The sequence below is a fragment of the Cyrtonyx montezumae genome, unplaced genomic scaffold (assembly GCF_038088225.1).
Source record: "Cyrtonyx montezumae isolate F1298 unplaced genomic scaffold, pur_monq_1.0 scaffold_23, whole genome shotgun sequence".
In the NCBI taxonomy this organism is placed as follows: domain Eukaryota; kingdom Metazoa; phylum Chordata; class Aves; order Galliformes; family Odontophoridae; genus Cyrtonyx; species Cyrtonyx montezumae.
This window is the reverse complement of record NW_027071970.1, coordinates 3,486,926-3,506,056: the sequence shown is the minus strand read 5'-3', so window position 1 is coordinate 3,506,056 and position 19,131 is coordinate 3,486,926. Positions and strand designations below refer to the sequence as shown.

The 19,131-nt window shown below is 50.2% G+C and overlaps 2 protein-coding genes across 3 annotated transcripts in view; both read left to right on the top strand.

Annotated features, from left to right (window-relative positions):
- The window catches only part of LOC136050185 (paxillin), a 38,059-nt gene that overhangs the window by 13,868 nt on the left and 5,060 nt on the right, over positions 1 to 19,131 (top strand). Inside the window, exons 2-7 of one of the 2 annotated variants that reach the window (XM_065738875.1) lie at positions 6,468 to 6,694; positions 7,152 to 7,267; positions 8,996 to 9,135; positions 9,501 to 9,702; positions 10,236 to 10,371; positions 14,344 to 15,499. In XM_065738875.1, coding sequence (XP_065594947.1) covers positions 6,468 to 6,694; positions 7,152 to 7,267; positions 8,996 to 9,135; positions 9,501 to 9,702; positions 10,236 to 10,371; positions 14,344 to 15,417 — 1,895 coding nt within the window. In that variant the 3' untranslated portion in view covers positions 15,418 to 15,499. Of the gene's footprint in view, positions 1 to 6,467; positions 6,695 to 7,151; positions 7,268 to 8,995; positions 9,136 to 9,500; positions 9,703 to 10,235; positions 10,372 to 14,343; positions 15,500 to 19,131 lie in introns of those variants that run through there. The other variant, XM_065738876.1, reaches the window with a different exon arrangement.
- On the top strand, positions 16,179 to 19,035 carry LOC136050189 (uncharacterized). Its single transcript, XM_065738887.1, has 3 exons — positions 16,179 to 16,424; positions 17,102 to 17,494; positions 18,050 to 19,035. Exons 1-3 carry the CDS (start codon positions 16,206 to 16,208, stop codon positions 18,347 to 18,349), a joined length of 912 nt encoding a protein of 303 aa, XP_065594959.1. The 5' UTR covers positions 16,179 to 16,205; the 3' UTR covers positions 18,350 to 19,035.

The following is a 19,131-nucleotide window of genomic DNA, read 5'->3' as shown; positions in this document are numbered from 1 at the left end:
TGGGGTGAGTGGGTGGGATTTGTGGTGGCCGCCACCAGGTGATGCTGGAAGCAGTTCTGTCTGTCACAGTATGAGTTCTTGTTGTGCCTTTCCCATCCACCCTTATTTCTAAGGGGAAATGTTAGCTTCAGGGATTTTCACCTGTTGCCCTCTGTTGGAGCTGCCCAGCTCAGTACTGATACCAGTCTGGACATCCCTCTTACTCAGGGCTGTGTCCATGACCCCAGGCACAGCTTGCTCTCTTACCTCCACGAGGAGAAATAAGCACCAGCCCCTGGCATACATGGCAAATAGCACAGTGGTTTTTCAGCCATGTCATCTGAATTTCCCCTGGGTGGGTCCTGATGATGGGAACTGAAAATGCCGGTGGCAGTTCAGCGTGGGCAGCCCCGCAGTTGTTAGGGCTGGCAGATGACCGACCTCCCGTGCCTTGAATTTTTTTCTGTCTTAAACAACAATCTGACACAGTGTGACAGGAGAGCTGAGGGCTGTGTCCTGGATGCTAACCACCTTCAGCATTACTATTATATTTGAGACAGCTTTAAAATGTTCCCTTCCAGAGATGTTTTAGAGTAAGCCAGCCTGTTTTCCGTGCTTTCTGTTGATGTGAGTTAGTGAACACCAGGAGTTAAGAGCACATGCAGTTTTTCAGGTCTCATTCTGAACGTAGTCTTGGATGTTATTGCTCGTGCAGCTTCTGATTATTATTACTACTTTTCATTGAAAACCCTTGGTTAGGATATAACGCCATAAGAACCTGCCACTGCATTTCTTTTACCTGGAAGTTAATGCCCACATTCACCTGTTCGTGTTTGTCTGATTTCTTACAATTCTCCCTGATTTCACTAAGTCGAATTTACCATAGAAGAGGAGATTGCTGACAGCAGCGTTGCTGTTCTGGGCTCCCACTGACGCCTGAAGGCAGTGAGAAGTTGTGCAGCGAGGCTCCAGCAAGTCCTTGGGATGCAAAGTGCTCCTTTGAGCACTGCACATGTTTCTTCTGAAAGGCCATTTAACGGGATAAATATACCCAAGCTCCCCATTCCTTTGCAGTTACTCACAATGTAAATCTGTCTTGCCAGGGGTTGGGTTACCGCCCTGCGCTGTCTCCCTGTGTGTGAGCTGGCGTTGCTGGAGCTGAGGGAGGGAAGGCTCACTTAAACCTAAGGAGGTTTTTAATGTTTGGATTTCAGGATTTTGCTAAGAGCCTGCTCACATGAGTGTGAGAACTTTTGGTGGTTGGTTCTGTAGGTGCAGTTCCCCTCGTTCTCTTCAAAGCAACAGCAGAAATCTGGACCTGAGTTCAGTATCTTAAGCTGTTAAGAAATAGTGGCTGGAGAATGGCTTGTCATTCTGCACGTGGGGATCTGCAGTTGGTCTTAGGCCAAGGGATGTGGCTGTCACGTGAAGTCCATGTCCTCATTCACAGCAGTAATTGCAGCTAGTTTGCTTTCTATTTCCATTTGCCAAGTCAGTGGCAAATTTACTGCTGCCTAACCCAGGAGAGCCTGACATGGTTCTGGTTGCGTGGGGAGGAATGGGAGAGGTGCAGCCACCTTGTGCTGTGCTCTGCTAAGGGAAGTGCTGCAGCATGTGCTCAGACATCTCACCTGCTGTCCTGGTGTGCCATGCCTAGGCTGTCAGGGACACGTGGCAGAGCAATGTGGGGAGGTGGGACTGTGTCTGAGCACTGCAGCAGGGCTCCGTGTGGTGGCTGGGTGAAGAATGCTGTCTGTAGCATTGCTTGCTTTCCAGATGTCCCTTGTGAGAAGCAGAGCTGCAGGCAGTGTGTGGTTTGAGGGGTGTGCATATGTGGGTTTCAGCTGTTGAACGTGGAAGGCTGATATGTGGAGCACTTGAAGCATCTTGCCTCAGTTATGTGTCCGTTTCCTTCCCAGCAGATAAGATGAAGAAGAAAATGTGACCACGGCTCTTTTGATCTGCTTGTTGCACTGGTGATGCTCCAGAGTGCAGTGTCAGCACGGCTTAATGGCTCATCTTCAGCCATGAACTCCACGTGGAAAGCCAAGGTGGTTTTCCCTCTTCTGGCACTAATGCTGGCATCTTAGTGCTGAGGTTCCTGTGTTTCCAGCCCTCTCAGCCTGGAGTCATGCTGGACACTCGGCATAGGAGGCTTCTCCTTTATAGGCAAAAGCAAATTTACCTGTTGCTGATGGGCAGATGGAGATCTGTCAGTGCCTTGTTGCGCATGCTTCCCTGGTGCTGATTGGCAATGCATTCTGCTTTGCTGTGCTGCCTCAGTCTGGGGGTGTTTCTGATGTGTGTGGAAGGCATGGGGAGGGGGGAGTGACCCAAGAGCACGCATTGCATATGGGAAGATACACATCAGTATCATTTCTAACCACCTCACTATCTATTAAGTGGGGCTGAACACAGCTCAGCTGTATTGAAAAGGGAGTTGCTGTGTTCATCAGTACAAAGGGTCCCATGTTAACCTCCGTTCTCTGCCTTGGGGCTGTGCTGTGACCCCAGGTGGGCTCTACTGCTCTTCATCACATGAAACTGAGGAATGTACCCCGGGGCTGCACACGCTGGGGAGCATTCAGAGGACAGCGAGTGCTGACACGCAGCATCCCGCTCCGGGAATGCGAGAGGTGTGTGCAGGGACACACAGGGTACCTCTGGTCATGAGTGCTCTTCTCAGTGCAACTTGAACTGGTGAGTGGGGCTTCCCCTAAGTTGGTGCTGTCCTGCCCTTTCGTCTTGCTGGTTGTCTTGGTGCAAGGGCTTTTTCTGGGGAGTTGAGCACACTGGACATCAGCTGTCTTTTCCTCCATCCACAGAGCATGTTGTGCTGCAGTTTCAGTCCCGGGCTGTGTTGGGCAGGGCTCTGACAGGGGCTGGCAGCAGTGCAGTTGGTGTTAGGAGCTGCTCATCCGTATCTAATGCATCTGCAGAGTTTTGTGTGGGATTGGAGGGTCGGGATCCCAAGAACCCCATAGACAGTAATGACTTCTCTCGCATGAGGGAGAGTCAGACGTGCCCAGACCTCTAGATGTCTCAGAGCGCTGTTTAGTAGTAAATTATCAATCATGATATCACACTTTAGCTGTCCCTCCTCCACAGGAAACACAGCATTGAAGTGCTGCTTGAAGGTGAACGCAGATGTCCTCCCGCAGCGGGCAGGATGTGGGCTGGGCAGCCCTCTGGTCAGAGCGTGATTTCCCTTGTGTGTGCAAGCTTTGAGTCTGAGGGTGGAGGGAAGAAAACTCTTCTTCTGTGCCTCTCCCACATCTGCAGGCTGCTGTGCTGGGTGGTGCTGAGGCACAGTGTGCCCTGGGACGCGCTGTGTGTAGCACATGGTGAGCTGGGGCTTGGTGACTGCAGAGGTGGCTTTGTTGGTAGCGAGTGTCCCTTGCTCTTCCACACACTGCCCTGCAGCACAGAAGGGCTGACTGAAGGTTTCTGTGCCCCGAAAGCAGGGACAGGACCCTGGCTGTAGGTGACCAAGTGAGGTGCAGTCAGTGCCAAGCCAGCTGCTGCCACCTGGGGTTCCTGCTCGGTCCTCACGGGCCGTGCTGGTGCCCTCTGACGGCTGTGTCGCTCCATTCAGTTGTGCTCTATGGGCTGCATGGCACCAAGTGGCTGATGGACGCCTCCTGCAGCCCTGTGCCACACAGTTGCCTTGGGAAGGAACACTTCATTAGCTGAGAAATCGATAGAGCCTTTAATATTTCTGTTTAAGAGTTGAGTATTTCTATTTGTGGAGCAGTTGCTGTGGTGACAGCGCTGCATAAGGCGCAGCACCTTCGTTACGCTCATCCAAGTTGGGGCTGCCTGGTCCCTGTGGTCTCTTTTGTGAAAGAAACTTAAGAGAGCAGTGGCTCTTCTTTCCATCAATAAACCTCCCTTCTTTCGTCCTTCCCTTGCCTCGTGTTGCGTTCCAATAACTGGAATTGGTCCAGGAGAGGGCACGTGTGGCTGGAAACAGAAACGGGGACGGACGTGGATGGGGAAGAACTTCCCTGCCTCGTGGCAGCGAGCGTGGGGAGGAGCAACATCAGTTGTTAGGCACAGGGAGAGAGGCTTTGCAGAGCACAGGGGGAGCAAGGAGAGCAAGGGGTCCTGTGCCACGGGGGAAGCGAGGCGTGCACGCGTGCCTGAAGCTGCTGAGGCATCGGTCGGGAAGTTGGGTGCATGATTCCTCTCCAGCCTTTTCTCCTCCCTTTGCTTCCTGTTCCTCAGTTCTGCCTCGTTTGCTCAAGTCAGGAGGAGGAGGGAAGGGGGGAAGTTAATCATTAACTGCAGTGTCTTCTTAACTCCTTTGCATCCTGAGAGCAGAGTGCCCCTGGCAGACTCTGCAGACTTGTCTGAATAAGCATTTAGCTGAGCTCCCTTCTGTGCCATGCTGCATCTCTGCCCGAGGAACCGTTCAGCAGAGGGAGCTGAGCTGAGGAGGCTGTGTGGTGGGATGGTTACAGCTGTCCATCCTGCAGGGGGAGCCGCGGGTGGACGGTGGAAAAATCACTTGGGTCCCCATATGGGGCTGGAGGAGCCATTCATCCTCATGAGATTTTTACTTCCTGGTAGAGTTTGATTTGCTTTTTGTCATTGGTGGGGAGAAGCAAAAGCCACACCTTCTCGGGTAGCACTTCTGTTGGAGGTTGTGTGCACGAAACCTGCAGCCACAGGACCAGGCTGAGAAAGCTGCAGCTCTTCAGTGTTCTCCCGAGGTATGTCTGTGCCTTTCACTGTGGAATCCACCAGCTGCTCTTATGCTTAAAAAGAGGATCAAACTCATTCTTCTGCAGCAGCAGCAAGCTGTGTCCCTTTGGGGAATCTGTTCCTGGGCTATTTTGGTCCCTCTGGGAAGATGCCTTTGGTTTAAATGATGTTGGAGCATCTTTCTGGCTAAATGAAAGGACTATTTAATTTGCTAATAGCAGATTTGTTATCTGAACGCAGAACTGCTCTTTTTTTGTTCTTACGATGCTTTGCTTTGTGGAAGAGTTGAATATAGAAGCAGCACCTTCCTGTGTTGTAATGCAATGATGCTGTACTCCATTTGACCCTTTTTGGAGGCTTGCTAAGTGCCTTGGCTGTGCTGAGGAAGTGGCTTTGGGCTGGCGGGTGGCAGCCCTTGGGAGCTGGTAGGCAGCCATGAGGGTGAGCTGGCTCAGCGGCTGTTCTGCTGCCTCCTGCTCCCTTCAGCTCCCTGCCACCCTGCCTGCAGGAGGCTGCTGCGTCCCTTCGCCCCGAAATGTGGGAATCGAGTTCCCCGTTGTGTGTGGGAGAAGGGCAGCTCCTGCTCACTGAGGCTGCTCTGACAGCCGGGGCTGTGCGTGGGGTGGGAGCTCCACGGGCAGGGGCTTCCCAGGGCCTCTCCTCGAGGTTTGCTCAAGTCATGTCACTGGTGTCTGGCTGAGCTCCACGTCACTGCAGGGTCCGAGCAGGTACGTCCTGATGCTCCTGTAATGGAGAGCGCTGCTGTCCCCGGCAGCCCAGCTCCTCTCTAATGGCCTTAGAGAGGTGTGTGCTTGAGCTCGCTGGAGAGCTGGGCAGGCGGCCAGCCAGGCTTTCTGATGGAGCGTGTGCAGTGCAGACCTGCAGTTGTTTGCTGGAGTTTCCCCCACCCCGGGCTGCAGTCGGCTCAGCGGGGTGGGATCGCAGGACAGAAGACCCAGCAAGCTGGGATCTGCCTGAGTCACAGCAGAGAAGTGCGGGGATCGGAATGGCAGGAGTAAATCCAGAAAGGCAAAAGGTGGGTTTTCTCCTTCTGCTGCTGAGGGAGCGTATTTCTTCCTGCATTAAGATTTGAGAGGTGCTGGCCTTGTGGTGTGGGTTCCTCTGCCTGGCACGAGTGCTGGTGTTTCTAGTGAGTGGAAGTTTTTTGTTCTGCTCAGGAATCTGTGAGCAGGCTCCACCCAGCAAGCTGAGATTTGTATCCTGGAGAAGAAATTGCGTCTACCTGGCAGGCCCTGGCAACGAGTTTACTGTGTGATATGTCCAGAGTGGAAGCACGTCTTCCTTCTGCCGCAGCAGCAGACTCATTTGAAAGTTGCATGCTTCTTGCAGTGCCTTAAACTATGGAGAAAACCCCTCCCAAGATCTTGTTTCCTGCAAAAAGCAGCGTCTATGGCCACGTTAAATGACTCCATGATGATGTGGGGACTGTAATTAGCCTGTGTCAATATCCTGTTGCGAGTCAATCTCCAGGCAGGTTTCTCGCGGGCTGCTCTTCTGCGAAGCCCACTCTGTGTGGCTGCAGGTCCCAGTTACTGCGTGGTTTTCCAGTTAAGACAAAGGTGTGAGGCTGACACAGCTTTCCTGACTGCTCTGATGCCTCTTATCCTTTTCTTGGTACGGGGAGTCCGGGGTGCAGCAGCGTCTCGCAGTGCGTTCGGTAGATTCCTCCTGAACACTTTCTGATGTGGATACTATGAATGAGGCAAAAGCTGTCAGCTGGGACTTCACAGCACTGCGTGTTTTTCTTTTCATTCCTGCAGACGCCTTACTGGCAGACCTGGAATCCACCACCTCACATATCTCTAAGCGACCAGTGTTTCTAACGGAGGAAACGCCTTACTCCTACCCAACTGGAAACCACACGTACCAGGAGATTGCTGTGCCACCCCCTGTGCCTCCGCCGCCTTCCAGTGAGGCCCTGAATGGCACTGTGATCGATTCCATAGAGCAGTGGCAACCCAGCGGATCCAGATACACCCACCAGCAAGTAAGTGGGCACGCGCTGGTGGAGGTGGGGAGAGCGTGTGCTTGGTGTGTTGGTACAGTATTTCAAGAGACTAGATGAGGGGAGGGAACGGCGAGAAGGGATGATGACTTCGGATAAAAACAGACCTGGGAAGTGAGGGGAGGTCGGATCAGATAGCAGAAAAGATCTCAAACCCCATTGCTGATGCTTCAGCAAAGTGTGGTAGTGTGACAGGATTAGGGTTAGTCATCTGTCCTGTAGCCTGTGGAAAGCAGGCTGCTGGGGGTTTCCAGCTCAGGTCTGCAACTCATAGGCAAATCTGAGGCAAGTGGAAAGCAGTTGTTTGCGGTGTAGGTCATCTCATATGGGGTCTGGGTTGGCTGTAACAGTTTTTTGCTGCTGGAGTACGTGGGGTTGCAATGCAGAGTGTGCATTCTTGCTGCATTCCCTGTTTCCAATGCAAATTTTATTTCCACAGCCTCAGGCCCCGTCTCCTATATACAGCTCTAGTGCCAAAAGCTCCAGTGCCTCTGTTCCTCGAGACGGGCTCAGCTCCCCTTCTCCCCGTGCCAGTGAGGAGGAACACGTCTACAGGTACCTTGTCCCTGCCAAGAGAGAGGCCTGACTCACAGGCTGAGCCTGCTGTGGCTCAGGCTGCCTTCTGTAACTGGAAACAAACACTGTGCTTCCTGTATGTTTCCTGCTGCCCTGTGTTGGTTTATGTTATCTCACCTGTAAGAGGCTACTGCTATACTTTTTATTTTCTCTGAAAGCATTGATCTGGGCCTTCAGTTTGCTCAGCTGTAGAAGAAGTTTGAGGGTCCATCAGGCAGGACTGGATCTGGATTGTGTTGAGGGATACAATACTTCTGACATTACTAGTTACTAATTGTATTATACTCACAGACAGCTGTTCTTGCACTGAGAGGTTGCAGGGTTGGCCTGTGTGATGAGACAGACCTTCCTGCAGACGTGGGGGTGAGAGAGGAAGAAGCTGCCAGAACTCCATCCCTGATGGCCCCATGGCAATGCACTCTGTTGTGGGTACTTCTTTACAGCATGGGGACCAATTTTGCTCTCCTGTCATGTTCTAGCTATGCCAAGGTCTTTATACTGAGCTGAAAGCTGCCTGCAGTCAGAACTACTGGGGGGAACCAGACATATCCAGAGATGGCTCAGTGGGGGCAGTAATTGTGATTTTTCACAGGGCTCTATGCAATTAGTACAAAATCAAGATAATTAGTGCCCCAAATCCTCCTGTAAAAAGAGTCTGGCACGGTCTGGTTCTTGTGTGAATTGGAGCTTGTGTGCTCAGGCCAGGATGAAGCATGCCCTTCTCAGACTGCATTTGTGGACTTTGCTTTCAATCTGAAGAGAAAGATAATAACCAGCTTCATGAAGTTCCTAGCTGTCACTAGTGCTGTAGGTATGGCAGTGCTAAGCCTGTTACGTATTAACTTTCTGAGCAGAAGGCTGGGTGTGTGCACAAGACAAGTTCCCAGTTTGGATTTGGGAAGTATCTTTGGTCGAATAAGAACCTCTAAAGCATTAGAAGTTATTTGTCCATGAGTAAAGCTAGGAGAAAATTACTTCCCTGTTATTGACAGTGGGAAGATGGTTATGAATGTAGTTACTGTAAAAATCACTGCATTGGTACTGTTTTTGCTTTGAAACCTTGAGCTGTGCATGGCTAAATGGGATCTCTCTTACAACATAAGCTGTAATTACAGCCAGTGTGTAGTAAACTTCTTTAAAGGCTGGTGTATTGAACACAGTGGAAAATGCTTTCAGATTGCTTTCTCATAAATTGATTACAATCCACCAAAGTAATGGTTTGAAGGCTTGAAAAGAGCCCTCATGGCAGCCTTTTGCAGGACACAAAACCTGCTGCTTTTGGCTTTTTGTTGGTAGCTTGAGTTTTGTACCTTGCATCCCCTTGCTTCAGAGGAGAGGTTTTTGCTGCTTGGTGTGATGTCAGCAGAAACAATCCCTTTTCCTGTATGCCAGCTAATGGTTCTGCTGCTGTTTGTGCATCTTGGATCTGTAGACAATTAACTCTTTGCTGTAGGACTGTGCAGCACGGAGTCCTAAGATCTGAGCCCCTGTCTATCAGTGCTGTTTCTTTGTAACTGATGAGTAAGGATGTGGCTGAGCAGCAGCTGTGCTGAGGGTTATTTCACAAAGCATACAGCTTTCCTCTCAGAGCTAAAAGCCTCAGCCTGAAAAGTACACAGTACCTGTGTAAATCTGTGAACCTAGTATTCCCTCCAGCCTTCTGCTGCCTCTTAAAGCAGAAGTTTTACGCTTCTCTTTTATTTCCAGCTTCCCAAATAAGCAGAAGTCTGCAGAACCATCTCCCACAATGACCAGCACCTCCCTGGGCAGTAACCTCTCAGAACTGGACAGGCTTCTCCTGGAACTGAATGCTGTTCAACATAATCCCCCCAGTGGCTTCCCAGCAGGTAAGGACTAGCAGGACATTTGGTGTCAGTGAATAGTTTACTTCCCAAAGTAGCAGCCTGCTTCTGCCTTCCAACATCCTTCCTGAGGGAGATGACTCCAGCCCTGATCGAAGATTCCTTTAATATGGGTGGGATCTCTTGGGGTCTAGCACCCTTCTGAAAGCTGAGCCAACTTTAAAAATGACTCAGACTTCAGTTTTCAAAGGTAGATTATGTTGCTTAGACACTTATGCTCTAAGTTCTAAGGATCCTCAAAGATGGAGATTCCACAGGGTTTCTGGGCAGCCTGTGTGTGGCTCTTTTCTCTAATATGCACGTTTGCATAGGCCTCTGTGTCTGAACAACTCTGCTTCTCTGTTCTAAAGATGAAGTCAGCAAAAGCCCATCGCTGCCCAACGTGACCGGACCTCACTATGTCATCCCAGAGAGCAGCAGCACTGTGGGAGGGAAGGCTGCACCCCCTACAAAAGAAAAACCAAAGCGAAATGGTGGGCGTGGGCTCGAAGATGTGCGTCCCAGTGTGGAGAGCCTGCTGGATGAGCTGGAGAGCTCTGTGCCAAGCCCAGTGTAAGTAGTGTGTGGTGGATGCAGGCTTACCTGGGGTTGGACAGGATGTGGCAGGAGTAGGGAGTGTGGTGGAGGGGCACATGGTGTGGGACAGTGACAGACAGGTGTGCTTTGGCTGAAGGGAGGGAAATCAGGCAGGCAGTTGAAGATGCTGACGCTCTTTTATCTGCTGCAGCACTTCCTGGATGAAACAAAGAATACATGAGTTGTGTTACTAGCAGCACGTTTTTTTCAAACTCGGATTTATAGCTGATCACAAATCCCCACCATCTGGCCACAGGAGTGTTTGGTCATGGTCCATTCCTTAATGGATAGGTGTATGTGCATGTACCCTCATGGCAGACTGGAAGAGAGACAGGACCTGTGTGTGTTGCAGAAGCTGGGACTGGGGGAGGGCTGGCTAGGCCGAGCAGTGCTGATGACACTTGCCGTGCTGTGCTTGTTTAGTGGGGCCGGTGAGAGACTTTCAGTCTAGGAGTGCTCCCCCAGGCCTAGATGCACTCTTTAAAAATAAATAATTTTATTTTCATCAGCCCTGCAATCACTGTGAGCCAAGGGGAGGTGAGCAGCCCCCAGCGTGTCACCGCCAGTCAGCAGCAGACCCGGATCTCTGCTTCTTCAGCTACACGAGAACTGGATGAGCTGATGGCATCCCTCTCTGACTTTAAGGTGCCTTATCCTGACAGCTTGCACCTCATCTTGTCCCTCCCCACGCCCTGGCTCTTGCATGTTGGCCACATCTGCTGACCTTACCTGGTTTCCTGAATGTCTTCTTTACCTCTCATTCTGTGGAACTTCCTGTGGTGATATTTGAGTGCTGCTCTAGGTTCTTGACTGCAATAATTTCCCATTGCTGGTGTGGGTGAGGGAATTCTGGGGTCTGTTTTTCCATCCATTCTGCAGTTTGTCTGCATTTGGCAAAGATAATGAGCTTAGTTACTGCTCAGTGCAGGGTGAATTATTTTGCTGCGCTGGAACCGAACGAGAAGTAGGGGAGCATAAGACAGCACCAGTCTGCTCACTGACAGAGACCAGGCTCTTCTGTTCCACGGGCTGAGCCTCAGCTGCAGTGTGCTTATACTTTGATGTGCTTCCCTGAGGAGGGGATGTTAGGGGCTTAAAGGCATGTGGTATGAGCACTGAAACCTTTGCATCGCCCAGCTGAAAACTTCAAGGGTTTCAATTTTAAAACAATATCACTTACTCAGCTGCAAATAGGATTAAAGACTGAGCTCGTGTGGGTGAAGGATGGCAGACACTAGTCAGAATCTTGTTTGCAAATCAGTGTGTTGTGTTGGGAAAGAACTGCTACTGCTACTTCAGTCACAAGTGGCACATAAAAAGATATCCCATGGTAGAATAATCAGAAGAATAACTTGCCAATGGAGCATCAAGCTCGTGCTTTGTGTACTTGGATAACCTATCAGTGCACAAGCTTTTATTCATACAGGCATACTATCTTTTTTACACTAGATGGTTAACAGTAGAGTTTATTTTCACAGTTTTTCATCTACCCACAATCGTAGCAAAATAATTCCTTCTACTTTCAGTTGGTTTGCTTGTAGCATTGCTCAATTATTCACTTGAATTTGTTCTGAGAGAGGTGGAGAAGCAAATATCTAATATGTTGTCATTATTGGGTGTGCCTTTCTTACATACACGTGCAAATCTGCTTTGTAATCCTATGACAGTCCCAAACTCTCTTAACTTTTTCCTCATATGGAAGAATCTGCCAGTGCTTGCTGGTGCTTCATGCCTGTGCTAACCTCTGTCTCCTACCATGAGTTTGGTCCAGAGCTGAGCAATGTTTTCTGAGAAGCCAGCAGTGAGCCTGCATGCTCCTTGGGACTTCAACTGCCCTGTACTTACTGGCTTTAATTCAAGTCTGCAGTCTGTGACTCACGTACTCAAGGAGCTACTCGCTGTTTTCTCTGGACTTAATTTAGTATGTGTTTAGTCACTGCAAGTAGTGATGCCTTACTGGTGCTTTTCTTTTTTCCATATTAGGTCCTAGGGTAGAGAGCAGGCTATCAGCGAGTATCTGTTGCACACAGTTGAAAAACTGTGCTGTTGTGAAGCTGGGGAGAGCTCCCACCTGTGCTGCTGGCAGTGTACGCTGCCTTGCTCCTTCTGCGTGCTGTCAGGGTGCCAGGGTTTCCTGCTGCTTTATCAGGGCTCAGAAAACAAGCTCAGGGTGTGGCTGCTGCCGCCAGCCTTTGCTCCTAGGTGAGCTTTGGCAACAGGGAATGCCCTTGCTCAGCACAGGCCTTTTTGTTTTGTGCAGCTCCACTAAAAGCTGCATGACAGAACCTTGATGCTTTCTGCCCTCCTTCCTGGCTTCATTTCTGCTTGAACTCCAAAGGCAACCTGAAATGCAGTAAGATCTCAAGCAGTGTTAGGATTTTTGAAAGGCATAGAGCTCATCATGTTCTTACCTGCAGAACCAGCAACACGATTTCTGTAATGGTTTTTCTTTTGTTGTTATTGTCACCGGTTGTTTTTAAACAGCTACTTTCCTTCTTCCTGTTCTTTATTTTCCCTTCAGTCCTTTTTCTTTGTTCTCACCTCTCCTGTTTGTGCCATTGGGGTACCTTGTAACTTCTCTGTGATAATGTATGGGTGGCAGGGTATAAGGGGGAGAAGTGGGATCCTTTCAAAAGGTGAAGTAAAAAAAGACTGTCGTTCAAGTGCCAGACTTGTATGTGGTTGCAAGAAATAGGACGAAGACGCGAAGTGCAGGATGTAATTAGCTGGAGTCGGTAGCTGGGGTGACGACAAGCCCCAGTGGGTGGTGGTGGGAGAGGAGGCAGCACCAGTGTTTAACCTCCATCATACCCCAGAGTAACAGATGCTATTACAGACTGATACATTACCCTTTTATCATCTTTTGCTCACTTTAATGAGTTGCTCATTCTCTTTGCTTACAGAATCCATTTGATTTTGGTTATCTAGCTCATCAGCAGGCACTGAGATTGCTTAATGCACTTGGTTTTTCAGCCTCTGACATTTCTGTGTAACATGATGCCAGCGTGCTGCGGTGCTTGTACTTAACTGTTATGTTACTGCTGTGTATTTAGCTGTTGCTCTTAATTTGGAGTTAGCTGGAAACGTTTGCTTCTGAGCAAAATGACAGTCCTGCCTTGAAAACAGTGGACTTTGTTTCAGAAGGTCTGGAAACTGAGTAAATGTGAACTGTTGCTTGGACAAATACATCCATGCTGGGCAAAACACAGGGAGGAGGGTAACTGGAGGAAATTCCCGTGTTAGTTTAACTGATTAATGTACTTGCTGGTTCTTCTCATCTTGCTTTGCTCCTGGAAACGAGGAGCAACCTGTGATTAATTGCAGTCCCCTGCTGCTTTCTAAGATGCCTCTCTGTAGCACTACTTGTGGGACTTCACCAATGTGCGTGCTTGCTGGCTCCTGACCCCTTGGCATGGAGCTGCGTAGGCCTGAAGGTGTCCGTCTCTTCCAACTACTGGCAGATCTTGTGTGTGTTCTGGTTAATGTTTTCCTTTCACTCATGACAATTGCCCCATAAAGGTAAGTAGAGACTGAGCTGTTGCTATGTTAGAATATGAGTGTCTAGCTTAAAGCTTTTTCAAGAAACACGGTGAAGAATCAGAGCATGTCTTGGTACCTGATGGATGCGGAAATCTTTGGATAGGTTTTTAATACTGACAGGGCTCTGCATTGGCCTTAGGTTGACCTACTGCGTGAACTTGGCTAAGGCAATGTTCTGAGTTTCTCCCTTTGAGAAAAAGGAATAATGCCAGTTTGTCTCCTAGAGCTCAGCCATGAGCCACTGGAAACAGGAAAAGGAGGCTCTGTGATACTTATTTTCTTTTCAACACCCTCAAAGCCAAGGAGAGCCAAAACCCTGCTGTCAGTCACTCTTGTTAGGGTGTATTCTGGATTAAAATGAATACTGATCTTGTTACAATTTAAATGTGGTGACTGGGGCCTAATCTGAGCAAAGCCTATGGGGGCATGGGGCGACTGGCAAATCTGTTGAGACTCAGTATGTGTCACATCCAAGGTGAGATTGATGTGAATGGAACAAAGCCCATGTCATCCGCTTCTGTTGTGCATGCCCTGAAGCTTTGTTTTCATTGCCATGCACTCAGCCAACTGGAGTACGTTAGTAGTGTATCAAGAAGAAAATGTCATGGTTTGTTCTATTCACGGATGGCTTTTTTTTTCAGCTTTGAAACGTAGAACGCACATAGCTGAGTATGAGTTAAGTTGCTAATGTGACCTTCACTCGCAGTGCAGACATTCCTGGGCTTGTAGCTGGCTTCCTGGCAGCTGCTGTGTGCCCCCGTCACAGCTGCAGGTGAACACATGAGGTGTTACTTAAGAGGGTGGCAGAGAAAAAGGATCTTGATGGCTATAGAGCTTCTTATCCTGTGGTCTCATGCAAAGATCAGGACAATGTCACATGGATTTTCTGCTCTTAGCTACCCTGTTCTCATTCCTTTTCCTCTGATGTAAGGTTTGGGATCACCATGGCTCCTGATTTTGGAGATCACAACTGTTATAATGCTTTATACCATGCTTCCTTTTTTTTCTGCCCTTCGTTACTTATTTCTCATCTTTCTTTTTTTTTTTCTCCTTATTTCTTCTGTCTCCTTTTTACAGACTATGTCTCTGATTCCTGAACCCTCCCTAGAGCCGGTTCCCAATTCAGCAGATGCAGACTCCAGGAGCATTCCTGCCAGTGTCACAGTGCTGTCCCCTTCCAAATGCCCTTCTGTGAGGCACAGTGGGGACAAGGCTGTGCCAGCATGTGTCCCCTCAGCAGTTCTCTGCACTGAGGAAGGCAGTAGTGCTGTAGTGTGGCCTGCTTCAGAGTGGTGTACCACTCTCCCACACGTGCCCTCTTGGCCACAAGTGGTCCCTGTGCCCCCTCCACGTGTCTCTTCTGTTTCTGCTACTCGTGGGGAGCAGATGTCCTCTGCAGGTTTGGTGAGGCTGAGTGGAAAGCCTGATTCTTCCAGCAAGACTGCCCAGGCTGTGTCGGCTCCCAGGGCTGAGCTGCTGAGTAGATCTGCTAAGGTGGAGGCACAGGGCCTAGAGCTGGTGAAAGAGAGTGAGAAAAGGGAGCAGAGAAGTGACCCCAAACTCTCAAACATCCCAACCGGAATAAGCGGTCAAGGGAAGGGGCAGGTAGCTAAAGAGCTGGATCAGCAGGGAGTGTTTAGGGATAATTCAGCCCTTCCTTCTCAGGGCAGAAGTGTGAAAGCAGCTTTAGATGAGCTGTGGGCTCTGGAGCTGTCTGAGCATGTACCAGAAGCACACGTGAAGAGTGACAGCATCCTGAGTCCTGTGTGTGACCCTCCTGTTGTGGCCCTGAATCGGTGGGATGTCAGACACTTCCCAGACACTGAAAAACAGTTGGGCTTTGTGGAACGAGGACAGGAGCCAGAGGCTGAAGTACCACGTGAAATCCAAGCAGGTGGCTGTCCTGACCTGGTCAAGAAGAGGCAGGGCAGGGAGAGAACTCCTAGGAAGGCAGGTACTGCTGATGTGAACAAGGCTGGAGGAGATGAGGGAAGTGAGCAGATCAGAAGCTCTGCAGTTGCTCCAGAACCTCCTGAGAACACTTGGAAAGCTGAATGGGATTTGCCATGCGTCTCCAAACCACCCATTGAAAGGATTTCTGCATCAGGCCAGGCAGGCACTGAACGGATGTGGGAGGAGGATGAGCCCTAGCTAGGGCTGTCCTGACAGTGCACTAACGTTTTGTGTGTGGTGTGAGTGTGCCTGCGCTCACCCGCACTAACAGCATGTGGTGCTGAGCAGTGTTACTGACAGCTGCATGTCACAGAGCCTTTAAGTCCTCTGCTTTATCCTGTGGTCTGTTCTGCACGTCAGTCAGCAGCACAGAACGTGGCAGAGTGTAGGGACTGCCCTGTGAAATGGGCTTTTATTCCTTAAATGGAATGAGGCAGATGCTTAGTCCATAAGGGCCTCTGAAAAGTTAAAGGGCTGATTCACTCCTCTGGAGGATGTTCCTGCTTTGGGATCACAGCTCCTCTGCCTTTTTAGGTCTTGCTGTTGGACCTGTTAGTGCTCCTTCCAGCTCTGGAAGTGCACTGTGTGCACCAGACCAAGAGTCTTACGCTTGTAAAGGGCAAACACTGAGAGTCTGTCGTGTTTCCTTGTGATGCTGAGGAGTGGAGTGGTTGTGCTGTACCTCCTATCTTGGCTTTCTGCTAGGTAATCTTTCCCTTCCTTTTCCAGATAGTTATTTTTGGCTATGGTAGTTATCCTTACAGAGTTTTTCCTTGCACTGAGTCACTGTTCTGGACTCAAGAAGAATTTTGGCGTTGTGGAATCAGTGTCATCACTTCCTGCTTACAGTTGTCACTAATGGCTTGAGTTTGTGCCGTTGCATCTTGAGGCTTGCTCTTACACTTTTCTCTGCTGACACTATTGCCTTTTTCGTCTAGATTAAGTCCTTAATCAAGAGGACAAAAGAAACCTCCAATGTGCACCCAATGAGTCGTGACCTCTCTCCGAGGCGTAAACTAGGTCCTGCAATATTTCACAAGACTGAGTCCCAAGATCGCTTGATTGAAGAGCTGCAGGACAGACTGGGAGTTGCTAAACAGGAGCAGGAGGAGCCGAAAAGCCAGGATGACTGGCTGACAGAGGGGGTCGTTATCACTGCCCGACCCCAGGGGGAAGAGCAGAATGGTGGACAGCAAGTAGAGAAGGTAGAAAGTGAGGGCATGTCCTGGGAAATCTGAGCATGTTCCTCTGCCTAGGCAGCGTTTTGTGGAGGTGCATGTTAGGTTGTACCTTACAGAACATGAAATGAAGAACTAACTCCTCCTACTCACCCTTGTCCAACCTGAAAAGTAAACTGGCTCTCAGTTCCTAGTTTGTGTGTAAGAATCAGAGTGATATCTGAGGGTGCTGGTAATGTATCTGGGCAATCTGCTGCTACTGCATATCAAATACCCACGTGGGTACTGTTTGAAAGCCCTTTTGGGAGGCCTGTCAGGGGGGGATGCCTTGTCTTGCCCAGTATGTGCCTGTGCAGGAAGCTCGGGGTGCGAGATGATGCTCTTAGAGCTACAGAGAAGTGAGTTTCCTAGTTCCCTTCTCTGTTCTCCCTGTCCCTTGGTTCCTTTCTGCTTTTTTTTTTATCCTTAGATAAAGATGGAAGCCTCTAGAGGCCTCTGTTCTTATCCACTTTGCTTGGCCATGGCAGTGAGGTTGCTGTCCCATTGTGCTCTGATGTGAGCCAAGGAGGTTCAGAAGAGCAAGAGGGAGAGCACTAGGCAGCAAAGATTGTTACTGTCTGCACTGTGCTTCCAGCCTTCCTGTTGCAGGAGGTGCTTGTTGGTTCCTCTTTGGATTTACTCACTTCTCTTCCATGTCTTTCTAGGTGGTATTCCCTCCGGAATCCCCGCACCCCCGAAGGAGGACAGTCTCTGTTTCAGCCTCTCCCCCACTCCAACCTTCCACTGAAGCTATGAAGACAGTCCCTGCTAATGCTCTTCCCTCTCGTGTACCTCTCCTCCCGCCCCCAGCTCAGCCCTCCCATGTGCTAGCTACCTCAGCTCCGTGTCCTGTCTCCTCCTGTTCCTTCCGCTTGGCTCCCCAGCCACTCTTCCAGTGGGAAGGTTCTGATGCTGATTATCATGAGCTCTCTGTTGTGGGCACCCCTCCTTCTGAAGATCCTAGGCACTCTTCTCCCCAGGCCCGGACCCCTAGCACCAAGACAGTCGTTTCTGTTGGCTGTCAGACAGAAGATGAGGCTTTCTTCCCACGGATGCAGGCAGGATTCTCTTTTCTGCTTTCTTTTTTATTCAATTTTAAGCAGGGTGTTGTCCAGTCATACCGCTGCTTCCAGCTTGATAGCTCAGCAGATGTAATGTTCAGGTTAACTGGCACTGAACCACTTAATGAAAGAGCAGATCAGATCAATTCCAGCTGTGCTTGTCTAGCACTGCAAACTACGTCTGTGCAGTAATCTGCTGGGATGTGGGTGCTTCCTGTCTGCCCTTTGTGCAGCAGGGATTTATGTAGGCTTTGTTTCCCTCTGAGATGAAGAGGGTAGCTCTGAAAATCAGGCCTCAACTCACCCTGCCACAGTCTCTCACGAGATGAGAAGAGGGATGGAAAAATGACAGCAGAATCTGGATCCTTCCTGTGCTTTTCCGTGCAGCGAGGTGTCCCCGGTGTGTCTGGGGGAGGGGCTGGTGCTCTGTGCCTCCTGTCAGGGTGGGAAGTTGTAATACATGCAAGCAGCACTGTGTTATGCCATGCTATTCATACATGCAGGCCTCAGCAGCCAGCCAGCCTCTGCATCTTCAACTGTTGTACTTTTCAGGTGACTTCTGCTCCTCCCTTCATCCGCAGTGCCAACCTGCTGGCTGCCTCTGCCCCCCTGGCTCCCCCCAGCCCTGAGAAGGCAGGAGCTCCTTTGTTTCCTCTCAGCATGGTGTGTTTTTTGGGTGTGTGTGCTGGGAGCTGCTGCTGGAGCTCGCAGCGTGGTGAACGTAGCTGCTGTCTGGTAGTGCATGGTTTGGTGCTCCAACAGCTCCCAGAGTGCTGGCAGGTCTTGTGGGCAGAGGGGCAGTTTGAAGGGCCTTTGCACTATGGATTCGGATTTGTGTGGCTGCTGTGCTGAGTGTCCCCTTCAAACAGCATACACTGTGTGCAGGAGGTGGACACAAACCTCTCTCAGGTGGGGGCTCGACCGTGAGCTGGCAGGAAGGCTGCACCACCAAGCCTGGTGGAATTGGTGGTGTGCTCAGGTCACCAGGTCTGCCCTGAGGTCATCTGCACGGGCCTCACAGGCAAGGCACAGCGAGTACTGTGTTGCTGTGTGTTCAATTCTTCTCCTTCCTTTCCAGGTGGTCTTTGTGATTTGTCTCTGTGTAATCTCTGCCTGGTGGCTGCAAGCCCCTGCTTAGCGAGAGGATATGATTTTTTCAGCTGTGTCCAGCCCTTTTCCTCCTGCTGTGCTGTGCAGGAAGCCCTGGCTTTGTCCTGGGGCTGTGCCCTGGCTCTGTGTGCCTGCCGTCCCCCTCCTGTGAGCGGTCTCCTTGCAGCAGTGCACTTTGGAGATGTTCACTGAAACACTTGGGTAGCGAATAACTGCTGTATGGCAGAGGGTTTTATTTCAGGCTCCAAAAGCTGTGGCTTTTCTGTGCTGCTGGGCTGGGAAATCGTGTATGTCATGAGAATTTTTCTACAAACAAGTGGAAACCAGGGTTTGTCACGGAGTCAGCTGCTTGGCTGCAGGACAGGGAGTAGAGCTTCTCCAGGGGCTGGAAGGGCAAGTTCTGCCAGGGCTCTGGAGCACTTGGGCAAGGCCTGCTCCCCTGCCTGTGATGGCCGCAGGATGGTGGGTCGTTCACAAGTGTGGATTTCATGTCTGGTTTTAATCTGTCCCTTTGTCACAAGAAA

Coding starts and splice junctions, on each gene's coding strand:
- LOC136050189 (XM_065738887.1), top strand. CDS start 16,206: ATGAGTCGTGACCTCTCTCCGAGGCGTAAACTAGGTCCTGCAATATTT. Junction 16,425..17,101: donor GTGGACAGCAAGTAGAGAAG/GTAGAAAGTGAG, acceptor ATGTCTTTCTAG/GTGGTATTCCCTCCGGAATC. Junction 17,495..18,049: donor CTTTCTTCCCACGGATGCAG/GCAGGATTCTCT, acceptor TGTACTTTTCAG/GTGACTTCTGCTCCTCCCTT.